Source organism: Lacerta agilis, chromosome 12, assembly GCF_009819535.1.
Source record: "Lacerta agilis isolate rLacAgi1 chromosome 12, rLacAgi1.pri, whole genome shotgun sequence".
Lineage (NCBI taxonomy): Eukaryota > Metazoa > Chordata > Lepidosauria > Squamata > Lacertidae > Lacerta > Lacerta agilis.
In genome coordinates, this window is record NC_046323.1 from 13,305,212 (window position 1) to 13,318,744 (window position 13,533).

The window sequence follows — 13,533 nt, forward strand, 5'->3', positions numbered from 1 at the left end:
GCAATGCTGGTAAGTATTGATGGTATTATGTAGCAACAACCCAGGCAGGCACTGATTAAGAGACTTTACACAGTTTAGTATCTAAATGCTAGCAAAATGGTCAAGTAGAATGCATTTCATTTACCTTGTAGACTGTAGAGCACCAAAGAACTGTTTGTTTTTGGTTATGATACATTCATGTTTGCTTCTTTTAGTGTGGCAAAGGATGCAATCCAAAGCATATTTACAAGGAAGTAAATCCAATGTGTTCAGCATGGCTTACTTCCAAGTAAACATGTTCAGAATTCGGCTGCAAATCTGAAACATGCAGCCTATTTTATTATCAAGTTTAGGAGGGGAATATACTTTCCCAGCAAAACAAGTTAGGAATGAAACACTCTGCTTTAGTTTTCTTTTTTTAAGCCTATGTTACAATGTAGCTTTAAAACAGCCTATCATACGTCTATGATATCTGCACATTTGAAAGCTACAAGAACAGGCATGCCGGCAAAGCCATAGCGCATATTTCTTTGAAATTTTCTTAAGCAGGGATCTTACAAAGGGCCAGAAATATGGACAGTTCACAGATGATGGTGAACAGACCATCTATATAAAAAGTAGGAGAAAGTTTATAAAGGGCATTGGCAATAAACTGTTGCAGCTTTTTATTTTCAAGTCTTGTAAATATTCTTTCCACACGTTAATGTACAGCCTTGGAATGGCACCTTTTGACTAATCCCAGACGTTTTTTCATTCCCCCCGTTTTTTATATACAAATGTGTATATACGGTGCTCACTTTAGAACAGCAGTGTTGACCATTTATGCTGCATAGCTGTAACATAGCCTTATTTAGTTGTGTATGGTTGGTTGAACCTCTGGGTGTACAGATGTTAGCTTGAGTGTTGTCTTTTTAATCCATTTATTCACCGGTGAATGATTGTGCATGTGTTGTATGTTGTATTACGTCATGTTAAAAGGAGGGAGAGAATAACCACTACATTGAAATATATTGGACCAAACTATTATAGAACAAGTAACAGTTTCTTGTACCCCTTAAATCTGTCTTTACAAGTTGCATATAGTCAACGTAGCATATAAATTAAATATTGTGGAAAGCAACTAGTCTTGTATTTTTCTGTATGTGTATATAATGTACCTCTAGCAACTTTATCTGTATTTAAGATGTGACAATCTTGACACAGAATTTTACAATTAGTAAAATAAAGCAGAATAAAATGGAGAAAAGCTACGTGTATTAGGGGGAGGGTACAGAAATACCAGTTGATCCTTGTCAATTGCTTCCAGCGATGTTTGGCTTTCTTCATTGTATAAACATTCATGGTGTGTGACAAATGAAAAAAAAATCCAGTTAATAAAAATGACCTCTTGATTGGTGCATAAATGATGTCCATGTCAACTTTATATGCTCTCTGGCCCCGAGGACACCAGAAGCTGATGTACTGTTGACTTTTTGTCAGAAGTAAAAAACAGGATTACATTTAGAGTGGCTCTATGCAGTCACGCATTGGGAACTGTACACGTGCCGGAAAAATTATGGCAACTTCTGAAGTTTTCCAGAGAGCATGAGACACGCTCTCGCTAGCTCTTGTATCTACCACTCATATGAACAGGAAGTGTCTTTGGATGTTAGTCATTGTGTTTTGTAACTTGGAAAAAAAAGTTTTGATGTGACTACTGGAAGGAGAAAATTTGTACAGGTGTGTTTGTGGACTCTCGCTCCCCTTTAAAAAAAGGCTCCAAAGCCCATATTTTAAAATGCAAAAATTTGGGGAAAGTGCTAATTGGATGAGTAAACTGTATACTTACTACCTTCCTTGGAAATGGGTATGACATCATTGGATTTGCTAGCAATTCACCCAAGGCTCCAAACCATAGTTCACATTTGTTTAGGACGAATGACACAAAAAATGAAATAAGAACGTAAGTTTTATTCATCATTTAAGGTTGGAAATGAACATTCTTTTTAGAAATGGAATAGCTGGAATTAAAAATTTAACTTTTTAAATGCAAAACAAAATAAAAAATAAGAAATCCTTCCAGTAGCACCTTCGAGACCAACTAAGATTTTAAATGCAATCATTCATAAGACAAGCCTGAAGAAAACGGAGCTAATGGACAATATAAAATACTCTATCTGACTTGGTCAGGTCGTGGTGGCACTTTGACAGACATGGTCAGAAGAGCAACAAATCTGACATCCTGAGATGTCTGCAAGGCCCATCTCTTCCACACACACCCGTCCTTACAGGCATAACATGGTGTGCACATCAATGGCACAAAGATTATATTTGAAAATAAAAGGGCTGGGTATCATGGATTAATCGAAGTTTCTTTGATCACAACCTTTTTGAAACCACCTGCCAGTCCAGAGTTAACAGAAACAAATTTACTTTATTAGGAAAGAGCTTGGAAGGATGCTAAGTATTCCGTTAGCTGCCTCAAACCATGCTGCAAACTTCTGCCTTTGGGCTTGCAATCCAGATTTGACTTCAGTCCAAAACTACTCTCTGCATATGGGTGAGAACTGCACACGGAGTTTGCTTCCCTCTCTGCTTCCCTGCCCCTGGGTCAAGTTATCTGAAATGGCTTAGAATAAAATATTCAGTGCAGCTTCTCCACCAGCTGAAGAGATGCTGCTTTAAAATGCTTTTTCATAAAAATGGCCTCTTTGGTAAAGGGAGCTTTCCAGGAAAAAACTCCCATGAAAGCTCTAGATTCATGTAATTTCTGTCAGTCCCCTTGAAAATTCTATGTGCAGATGAACATTGGGGCAAAATAGTTGATATGAATCAGTTCATTAATCCAGTCAACAGACCCCTCTCACACACACAAATTGCATTCTACAAAAAACAATACAATTTAATCAAATAATCTATTAGTCATTTGGTATCCAGGATACTATAACTGAATGTTATTTTTCACCACCTTTGAATATAAAGTTTATGACACAAACTGTAGCTAAATTCCTGTTGAGAGTAATGAAGCTACCAGTGAAAATCAATGTCATCATGTTTTCCTGGCTGCTAACAGATTTGATGAATTTGTATTCTGTTTCTGTATGATGTATAATATTTTAATGTGAGGTCCGTGGGCTTAATCAATAAATGGACTGCTAATATGAATATATCTTGTATTCTGCAAGCATGGATATGCTTCTGGCTGCTGCTACAGATCCCCCCTCCCAATCCTGAGGCTATTTCAAATGTATGAATGAACACCCACCCCTCAATATTCACTGTTTTGCCTTCTAGCAGTGCTAGCTACAATCATGGAGAAGGGTAAAAATGCCATTTTTTCATATATCTCTAGGTCATTGGGCATTTTTACTCTGGTCTCCACTTCCTCTTTTCAGTGTGACCCCCCCCCCCCAATTGTTTTAATGAATCCAAGTCGACGATATACATACATTTGTATGTATATACAGTGGCATCTTGGTTTTTGAACATCTCTGTTGATGAACATTTCAGTTTTTGAACTCCGTAAGTAAATGCTTCAGTTTTCGAACATGAAACGCCGCTTCCGTATTGAGCTTCCCATTTTGAGGCTTCCGTATTTAGTTTTGGAACTCGAATGGTCTTCCAGAAAGGATTACGTTCAAAAACCGAGGTACCACTATATAAAGGACTGTAACCATTGCTGCTATGGCATTACGATCACCAGTTCTACCTTGGAACCTGATTATGTGCAAAAGCACCATTGTGTGTGAGAGATTGCTCATATACGGTTAGGATTCACTAGGAACTTTAAGCTTAAATATCAAGTTAACTTGTTTTTATACTGCCGTCCCCACCATCTCACCTGTCTTGGTTAAAATAACAACCTCCTCGGAAAACTCTTCAGCCAAATCCTATCATTGTAGAACATAACAACACAAAATTTTGCATTAAGTTGGGTTTTAGATGCAAAAGTGAAATATTGCAGATTAGGCAGGTGGCCTTGGGGAAAGGGAAAGTCAAAAGGGTTTTCCAATGAAGATGGAATGAGGGTGGTGCCTCAAAATTAGGGGCTGCTTCTCTTCTGCACCCTGAAGATAAAACCAACAACTGAAAGTGAGGAGTGTGTGAGGAGGTGCGTATATATACAGTGGTGCCCCGCTAGACGAACCTCGCTAGACGAAAAACTCGCTAGACGAAGGCATTCGTCTAGCGGAAGGCTGCCCCGCTAGACGAAAAAGTCTATGGGGCTGCCTCGCAAGACGAAAAATTTTCATCTTTTTTTTCCGTTTTGCGGAGCGCGGCTGTCATTGCCGCTCCGCAAGACGAAAAACCCGCTAGACGAAAATTTTCGCAGAACGAATTATTTTCGTCTAGCGGGGCACCACTGTATATGCATGCATTTATCTCAAAATGCAACTGAAGAAAGGGCCAAAACGTACCAGGATTGCAGAGCTCAGAGGAGCTGGAGGCCAGCCAACCAAAAGAGTCTCTGAGGTGTTCTTGCCTGGAGGCAGAGTCAGCATCCAAAGTCAGGTCCAGTCCTAGGGGTGGGCGAACAGCAATCCACGTGGTCAGATGGTCCAGGGGTCAGGGAATCCAATGATCTCGAGGTCAAGATGAGCAGGAAGCAACAAGATCAGGCCAGAAACTACAAGCATTGTTGCCAGCATCTGACTGCTGCTGGAAGCTCTGCTTAAGAAGGCTGAAGCCAGTTGGTTCTCATCAGTGCCTTCTCCTCTGAGTCCTTGAAGGCTGATCAGCTGCGGGTGGAGTCACTCTACCTTCTCCCCCTTCAGGCTGCTGTTCAGCAGGCAAAGCTGACTCCTGGCCCTTGACACAGCGAAAGGGAGTTTAATCCTTTCCTCCCCTGTTGCAGTCCTCCTGAATCTGTCAAGGATAGCCAAGATGGTTTTGGTGATCTCCAGCTGCCTTGCTCCCTGATCCTTGGGTATGCTTACTGAAGCTGATGGGAGTTGTAGATCAACAACTTCTGCAAGGCCCTTGTTGACATTCCTTGTGGTAGGTCCATAATGGTTTCGGGAGGAAATTCCATGCTAGCACCCACTGGGAGTTTCTTTTGAATGCAAATAGCTTCAAACTTGTGTTTTCCATCAGGGCTGCACAACCGGCAAGGAAAAGGTTAAACTTTCTCTCTCCCCCCCCCCCCCCGGATAATTATCACATTTCTCTCTGCTGTGGCTATTTACATTTTCAAAAACATGCAAGCCACAGAACTAATTGTGCCTCTGTTCAGACTGTAGAAAATGCAACAAATCGTATTTCTGATGATGCATAACGCTCCACTGAAATGGATCAAGTTGAATTTATGTCGAGGTGATTGATCAGGTTCCCAATTTCCTGTCCATGTGCATTTCTGATAATTTCAGCTTGCGTAATATTATCCTAATGTATTTGCTCCTTTGACCTCTGCTTAAGCTTTAAAGTGGGCATATATGGATTTGCGCTGCCCTTACGTATTAACTTCTGCTAAATTTGACCTTGGTTTTATCCAGCCCCCTCCAGATGTCCAACTCTGAATCGTGCATTGATTGCAAGAAGAAAATACGGCTTATATTAAGTTTTTGTTTGAAAGCACAAATGTAGCGGACATTAAAAGGGAGGTTTCTCTTTTCCGCACAGTGTTTCATGTCTAAATGTAGTATTATTTGCTTGCTACACACAATTTTTCCAAGGAAGTTCCTGACCAGTGGTATAGTGGAGGAGGAATGTGAAAGAACCACAGATCTGGGCCTTTTTTTCATTTGCTCTGGCAAGTGAATGAGGTAGAAATGGGACTTCCAAGTTTTACTGTTTTTGTGATGGCAAGGGAAAACAGAATGAGCAAAATAATGACCTGGCGGGTAGGCAGTACTTTTCATTGATGGGGTTCCTACTTCAAACTATTAGTCTAACGCTCTGTGCTTGCATAGCTTGCTGCTTCACTGGGGGACACTTTTTTTCATCTATGTACCAATTACATGGCTGCCAAAGTATCCCATCATCACCGGGGCTGATGTATTAACTGCCAATCCAGGCAGCTTCTGTTAGTGGAACGGGGAAGGGAAGATGCCCTCTTGACCTTTGCCTTGGGCGGCAAAAGTATTCAATGCTACTTTGCAAGTTGGAATTTTGTCTTTTTACCTAATTAAAGCTAGGAGCTGTATTTCAGCCGCCTGAAGATACGTATCTAAAGCTTAATGGGTTCCCAAGTTGGGACTCCTGCAGCCAGAAGATTTCAGAGTTGTGAGCCCAAGTCTCCCAAGCTAAAACCCTACATGCTAACCATTCTACTGCCCCATGTCAGTTTGCTTTTCCGTAGCCTGCCAGCTGATCCTAATAAATTGGGCAGAACGCTGCATACATATGGCTGATTTTCTCTCTATAATGATGCAACATAGCTCTCTTGCTGTTTTTAGGAAGGGAGGTGGACACACACTATGGCGGAACGGCCAGGGGGCATGTTCTGCTGAGCTCCTGCCCTTCAAACTTTACCACAAAACCATGGTTGAGAAAAGTTGCCTGGTTGTAAGGAAGGGCAGTTCTCAAATACCATGAAAGGCCACTTCCTGTTCTCTCACAGTTGAATCAAAGAGTTGCAGAGTTGGAAGGGACCCTGAGGATCATTTAGTCCAACCCCCTGCAATGCAGAAATATGCAGATGTCCCATATGGGGATCGAACCTGCAACCTTGCTGTTATCAGCACCGTGCTCTAACCAACTGAGCTATCCAGGATGACTTTGGACTACAATACACTGAATGCTGGAATACTGAAATTATTATTATTATTATTATTATTATTATTATTATTATTAGTGCAACTGCACAGCATGTTAAACACCCTCTTCAACCGGCTTTATTAGGCTCATTTTAACTAGCAGTACAAGTGAGGCAAAGCCTAGAGGCCAACAGAAGTGCCAGAATGGTGGAAGTATGACCATTTAGTTTGGCTCAGCTGGCAGATAGTTAGTTTCATTTAACTACTCTAAAAGTTATAGAAGTGCCTCAGTCTTGCTGGTCATCCTATGTTTGGTCAGACCACCAGATGGCAAAAGCAGGTTTTCTTGCTGAAAAGCAACTGGGCAGAAATACTGGGTTGAGTATTTTTTTAAATACTTTTTTATTGTTTAAGGCTGCTTTTGTTATGTTGCAGTTACACATTTGTTTTTTGTTGTAAGCCTCCTTGAGCATGGTAAAAAGGCATACAAATAAAATTATATATGTCTGTAGAAGTATTGGTTGTATCTGTCTGTTTAATTAAAGCTGAACATCTGATGAAGGCGCCTAGGCGATTATGGAGGGGCAGACCCCACCGTGCTCCTAGCTGGAAGTAACAAAAGGTATGACTATAACGCCTTGTGGTTCAATGCATCTGCAAAACAAAGGAGGTTGAGCTATCAAAATGATTTCCCAACTGCTGTTTAGTTAGTCCCAGTAAACAAGCCTTGTGACTATTCCATTGTAAAATTACAAAAAAAGGGAAGAAGCTCTGAACCCAATTTACTTCTGTCTGGGTTGTGACCGCAGTGCTAAGAGAAAGTTGATGTGCATGCTGGACTTTGATCTGCACCATTGTTAATACCAGATGTTACTATATAATAAGTCCAACAGTCTTAGTAGCTATTGAACTAGAGTCTTATCTAGACTTCAAAAGGTTTTCCAGAGAAGGAAGTTTCGCCTCTAGGGCAGGCCACACCTACGCACTAGAAAACAATCGCTGGCCTCATGCCATGTCAATGAGGGGATCTTGGGTTAAAAGTTCTCCAAATTGAAAGCCTGAAAGCCACAAAGAAAGATATTGGTACACACAGGAAAAATTAGATGCACAATGATTAGATATTTTTAATGGCTCTCCTGCTGGTCAGATAAAACCATCGTATAATACAGCCTATATCTCATGACCCAGCAAAATGGAAGTGAATGATGAGCAGAAAGAATATACAAGCAGGGTTAAATTTGTACATCTCAGTGAGGATGCATCACGTTGAGTGAGCTTCGCTGCATGCTGAATTCTTCCCTGCCCTGCTCCTTAAAATTAATAACTTGACAAGGCACAGGTTTTAAGCTTAAAATATTGTAATAGTCTCATACATTTTTCAGTACACAATTTTTCTTTTCTTTTTTCTTTAAAAAGATCCAAAACCTTGGGCTGGATTGGTCCTATAGGACATATTTATGCATCACATTTTACAGTAAACAAGACTTAGATTAATTCCTTCATAAATGCAGGGAACTATCTAATAAACCGCCTACAGGAAATAATGATGACTAGATATTCTAGCAGAAGGATGCAATTGCTCAACTGCTTTGGGGGATATGAAGCTGTGCATTAAGTATTGCTGCCTCACATTGGTGGCTATTTAGATGGTAAACCAGAGCTGGCACAGGCAGCGTATGCAGAGAGGGAAAATAAATAATCATATTCTTCCAATGAGGCTTTTAGTGGTGAATAAGGATAGGTAATGCTAGATTACGGAGTGCTAGAACGTAGTACAAATACCATGCGTGTCTCGCTGTTAATTCTCGTGTAGTCTATATCCTTCCGCAGCTGCTCAGTTTAGCATCCTAGCTTGCTTTTTCTTTCAGGGACTCTGCCACCAACTTCATTTGCTGAAAGAAAAGGAGAAGGCAGAAAAATGACAGAAGTTAAGCAAACACAGTGGGCCTGAAGGTTTGAATCAACGCCATCCAGTCGATCAGTTCAAAGCCCTAAACGGCCTCAGCCCTGTATACCTGAAGGAATGTCTCCACCCCCATCATTCTGCCCAGACACTGAAGTCCAGCGCCAAGGGCCTTCTGGCAGCTCCCTTGCCATGAGAAGTGAGGTTACAGGGAACCAGGCAGAGGGCCTTCTCGGTGGTGGCACTCGCCCTGTGGAACGCCTTCCCATCAGGTGTCAAGTAAATAAACAACTATCTGACTTTTAGAAGACATCTGAAGGCAGACCTGGGAAGTTTTTAATGTTTGATGTTTTATCGTGTTTTTAATATTATGTTGGGAACGGTCCAGAGTGGCTGGGGAAACCCAGCCAGATGGGCTGGGTATTAATTATTATTATTATTATTATTATTATTATTATTATTATTATTATTATTATTATTTCTAGAGTTGGTAAAAGAAAGAACACCAAGCTTGTGAGAAATGTACAAGTCAGGTTTGCCACTCAAATGAACGGTCTGTTTGTATCTTAAAATTCTCACAAGCCTTCCCAATTGCTCCTTGTGCCAGCATATCTGTAGCTACACCTATCCTGAACACAATGCCCTTTTGAAATATGCCCCTGCTGGGTCTCCTGAAACTTCGAGGGAGAAAGTATAACTTGGTGCACTTAACAAACTGCTCCTGGCAAACCAGATGGAAAAGTAGGAAGTGCAAGGAATGGAATGCTACGGCTGAAGAGAAATTCTTTTTTACCATCACCAGTCAGACTTTTGCACATGTAAAATAGCAGGAGGGATAAGCTGTATTTGTGGATTATTGATTTATAACCAATGATTTCTGTGGGCTGACAAGAGTGAAGAGTAACTCTACTTGACACCTGGGAATATGTTATAGTTAAATAAAAGTCTGGCAGGAATTGAAATATGCACAGCTGATGGGAAATGAAGAGGAGAGTAAATGGCAAAATGCTAAAATATTTGCAATGGAATTAGGAAATGTATGCAACATTGAGCAGCAAGTAAGGAAGGGAACAGAAACACCAACATAGCGGGATGGGAAATCAACTTTTACATTTGTATTAAATTTGAAATAATTTGATGTTAATTTGTTAATTTTTTTGAAAAGCAATAAAAATTAATTGAGAAAGAAAGAAAGAAAGAAAGAAAGAAAGAAAGAAAGAAAGAAAGAAAGAAAGAAAGAAAGAAAGAAAGAAAGAAATGCACTGAGTCTGATCTGGGATTTTATATATTCAAAACCAGCACCAAATTATGGGACTACAGAACTGTTTTGTCATGCTTGTTGCTGGAAAGGACGCTTCTGTGCTGTGCTTCTGAAATGGCAAGGAAAGTCCTTCGGGCAGAAGGGAGGGCCATGGCTCCAGCAAAACAACTGGACACATTCTGTATATCTTTCAAACGTAAAATATATTCAAAACGACAACATGATGAAGCTACACTTCCAGATCAACTATTAGCAAGTTTAATTCAGTTCCTGTTGCACAATGTTGTAACAGAAATCTCCAGAGCTGAATGATGGCATTCAAATTCTCCTTCAGGCAGCTTTGCTGCTCCATTTAGTTAGCCTTTTTCTAAAAAAAGAAGCAGCAGCCACAGCTACATTAATTAATAGTAAAACTATCAGAAGAATGCAGAATACAAAGCACCATTGAATTCATGACCCATCAAACTTGGACTAAATCGTTTATCCTGGAGCAATTTGCTCAAGTGATTGTGGTGCAATTTATGGCAAATGTAGAATCAGAAAAGGTATTCTGTTCTGCTGTGCTCACTATACGCAGCACAAATCTTGGAAACTGTGTAAACTGTTTTATGCTTCTTCGTTTATTTAATAAATAATTATGAATTCTGTAAAAGCAGATTACAAAAGATAAAGCAGCAAAATCAAGAAAAATTCACATCTATACTTTAAAACGTACAAAAGTTAAAATACCAAAACAGATTAACATCACCTCAACCTTCTAAGGGTCTAAATAAGAATGTTTTCAGCGGGCGCCAAAAAGAATACAGTGAAGTTGCCAGCTTGATCTCAAAAGGGGAGGAGTTCCAAAGTTTAGATGCTGCCACACTAAACAGAGTTCTTACAAATGCGGAAAAGGTATTTTAAGTGGCATCTGTCGTAGTACCAATTCCACCAATCGAAGTGGTTGAATGGGCACATGTGTGGTAAAGGTGATATTGTAGGCTATATAGTTACCGGTATTTTTTGGTGGATGGGCAGTCCTTTTGAACGAAGTATTTATTTATTTATTTATTTACTCATTCTTTCTTTCTTTCTTTTCAAATTTATACATTTCATTAGTTTTACAATCAATTTCAAAATCTGACTTCCTTCCCCCCCTTTCTGCGGTTCCTTAAATTTATTATTTAGTATCTTCTGCATATCCAAATTCATTTCACTTGCTCATTTAATTATCTACTATAAATATATGCTCTTATGAAATTGCAGGTTATTACAAAAATCCTGCTAATGTTTTTATCTTTTTGCAATTTATCTGTAAATATTCATATAAACCATTTCCATTCTTTTATTAAAAGTTTGTTATCTTGATTTCTTATTCTTCCGTTAAGTTGGGAAATCATGTTTATTTTTGTATACTTCCACTTTATTTATATTTGAATTTCTTTCTCCTGTTTCTTTTCTAACTGCAAAGTCTTTGATCGGATCCTCAAAACTAATCTTATGTAATGCATCTGCTTATATACAATACTTAGTAGAGATAAGGCATCCAGCCTGCCTTGTTGCAGAGTTGCTCTGTTGGGATTTTTAATATACTTGAACTGAAAAAATGAACCTTCGGCCGAGCCATTTGTTAATGTTAAAAATCCGGTAATGGGAAATTTCTGTAATGCTCCCCTCCCCTCGATACCCTAAGCACATGCTTATTTTGCTTATTTTTCCAGCCCTGGTGGTGGGCATTGTCCCCTTCTGCAGCGAAGCATTAACCACCCCCTAGACCAGGGGTCCCCAAACAAAGGCCCGGGGGCCGGATGCGGCCCAATCGCCTTCTAAATCCGGCCCACAGACGGTTCGGGAATCAGCGTGTTTTTACATGAGTAGAATGTGTCCTTTTATTTAAAATGCATCTCTGGGTTATTTGTAGGGCCTGCCTGGTGTTTTTACTGAGTAGAACATGTGCTTTTATTTAAAATGCATCTCTAGGTTATTTGTGGGGCATAGGAATTCGTTCATTCCCCCCCCCCCAAAAAAATATATAGTCCGGCCCCCCACAAGGTCTGAGGGACGGTGGACCAGCCCCGTGCTGAAAAAGTTTGCTGACCCCTGCCCTAGACCAACCCAGTGAATCCTCTTTGGCTAGCTTCTACAAAGCAGGATGGACCAAGATCAAAAAGGCATGTGAGCCTCACCCTGAAACTGTCCACATCCTCAGGCCACAACAACTGAAACTGATCCCCGGAGCGCTGAACACTCGGTGCTCCAAGGACCCCTCTCTGACCTGCTTCGCATATGGTGTCAAATTTGATGTGGGTGACTTTGGCCCCAAAGGGCTTTGCAAACATTTCACGACATGCCACTGTGTGGTCAGATGGGAACACTCTGGCATTGAAAGCAACCAGACTTTTGACTGCTCAAACAGAGCTCCACTTTGAGCTTTGCTGAGAGGATGCAACGGCAGTAAATAAGATAGATCCTTGAGAAAAGCAAAAAAAGCCAAAGCTGTACCCCACTCCCTTTTCCCAGCAATCCAAGTAAAACTCTAAGCATCACACTCTCAAAAGAAGCACTTTCTATGGTAATGAGAAGTGACCTTAAATGCTACAGTAGAGATGCTAACAAAAGGGGGGGGGAATGTTCCTTGCAAAAGATTTTTAAAGCCTGAGAGAAATCACACAAAGGTAATAGCACTTGATAAAAACTGTATTCAAAGAATGAATGGGGAAGAAATCTGGTTTACATATAAAAACCAGGAGAGGATTCAGATATCTGGGGGTGGTGTAACAGTTAGAGAGTATTGAATTAGGACCGGGAGATGCAGATTCAGCTATGCAACTCCAGATATGAGCTTGGGACCACCATACAGGGGGGTTATGAGGATAAAATGAGGGAGGGAGACACCGGCTACGCTGCCTTGAGTTCCTTGGCGGAAAGTTAGGATCTAAGAGTAAATCCTACATACAAATTGGTTGGCATTAATCGGTCTAGAGACACAATGAAGTGCGCCTCCAGGAGTGAAATCAAATCGCTGGAGAATCACGGCACCTGCTGTGGCTGCAAAGATCGGTAACTCATAAGTGCTGCCTCCCGTGTTGTTTTTGCTGCATTAGCAGCACCAAAGTGACCTCTCCTGGGTCCAAGCCTGGGCAGTGTGTCTGAATGTCCTGGGCTGCCCAGACGACAAGACCACCTCTCAGCCTTGCTGATGTAGTCCAAAGAAAAGCAGAGGAATACATTTGGCACCAGCCGGGCTGCAGGAGTTGCTGGAAGGAGGCATACAAGACGCCATCCAACCATCTTGGGGACTCCACTCCAGATTTATAATGGGTTTACTTAGCTTTTTCTTCTCCCAAAGAATAGAATATATATTAACAGTGAAGTTCATTCTCCTGAATGTGGTTCTTTAACTGGCCAAAATGAAACCACCCACAAGGGAGAAGTGGTTTGGTAGAGCCACAGGATTTGCAGAAGCAGGGCAGGGGATGCTTAGAAAGAAGTGGAATATACTCAATAGTTGGCAGGCTGTGGTTTTCTTTTGTTCGGTGGAGGATGAAACACTAGATGGAAGGGGGATGTGTAGAAAGTATCCTGACCAGGAGAGCTCTACCCTGCCACTTTTTGTTATGGGCCCTACTTGATGGTATTTAGCTCTTCAAAATACCAGACACATGCAAAATCTACTAGATCAGTGGTACGCAAAGTGGGTGGTATCATCCCCTGGGGGGGGGGAATTACCTAGAGGG

The 13,533-nt window shown here is 40.8% G+C and overlaps 1 protein-coding gene across 4 annotated transcripts in view; it reads right to left on the reverse strand.

Annotated features, from left to right (window-relative positions):
* Positions 1–7,752: 7,752 nt before the first annotated feature.
* Positions 7,753–13,533, reverse strand: part of ANO10 (anoctamin 10) — an 88,913-nt gene continuing 83,132 nt past the window's right edge. For all 4 annotated transcript variants that reach the window (XM_033165156.1, XM_033165157.1, XM_033165159.1 and 1 more), the window contains exon 13: positions 7,753–8,545. In XM_033165156.1, coding sequence (XP_033021047.1) covers positions 8,501–8,545 — 45 coding nt within the window. In that variant the 3' untranslated portion in view covers positions 7,753–8,500. The remainder of the gene's footprint in view (positions 8,546–13,533) is intronic.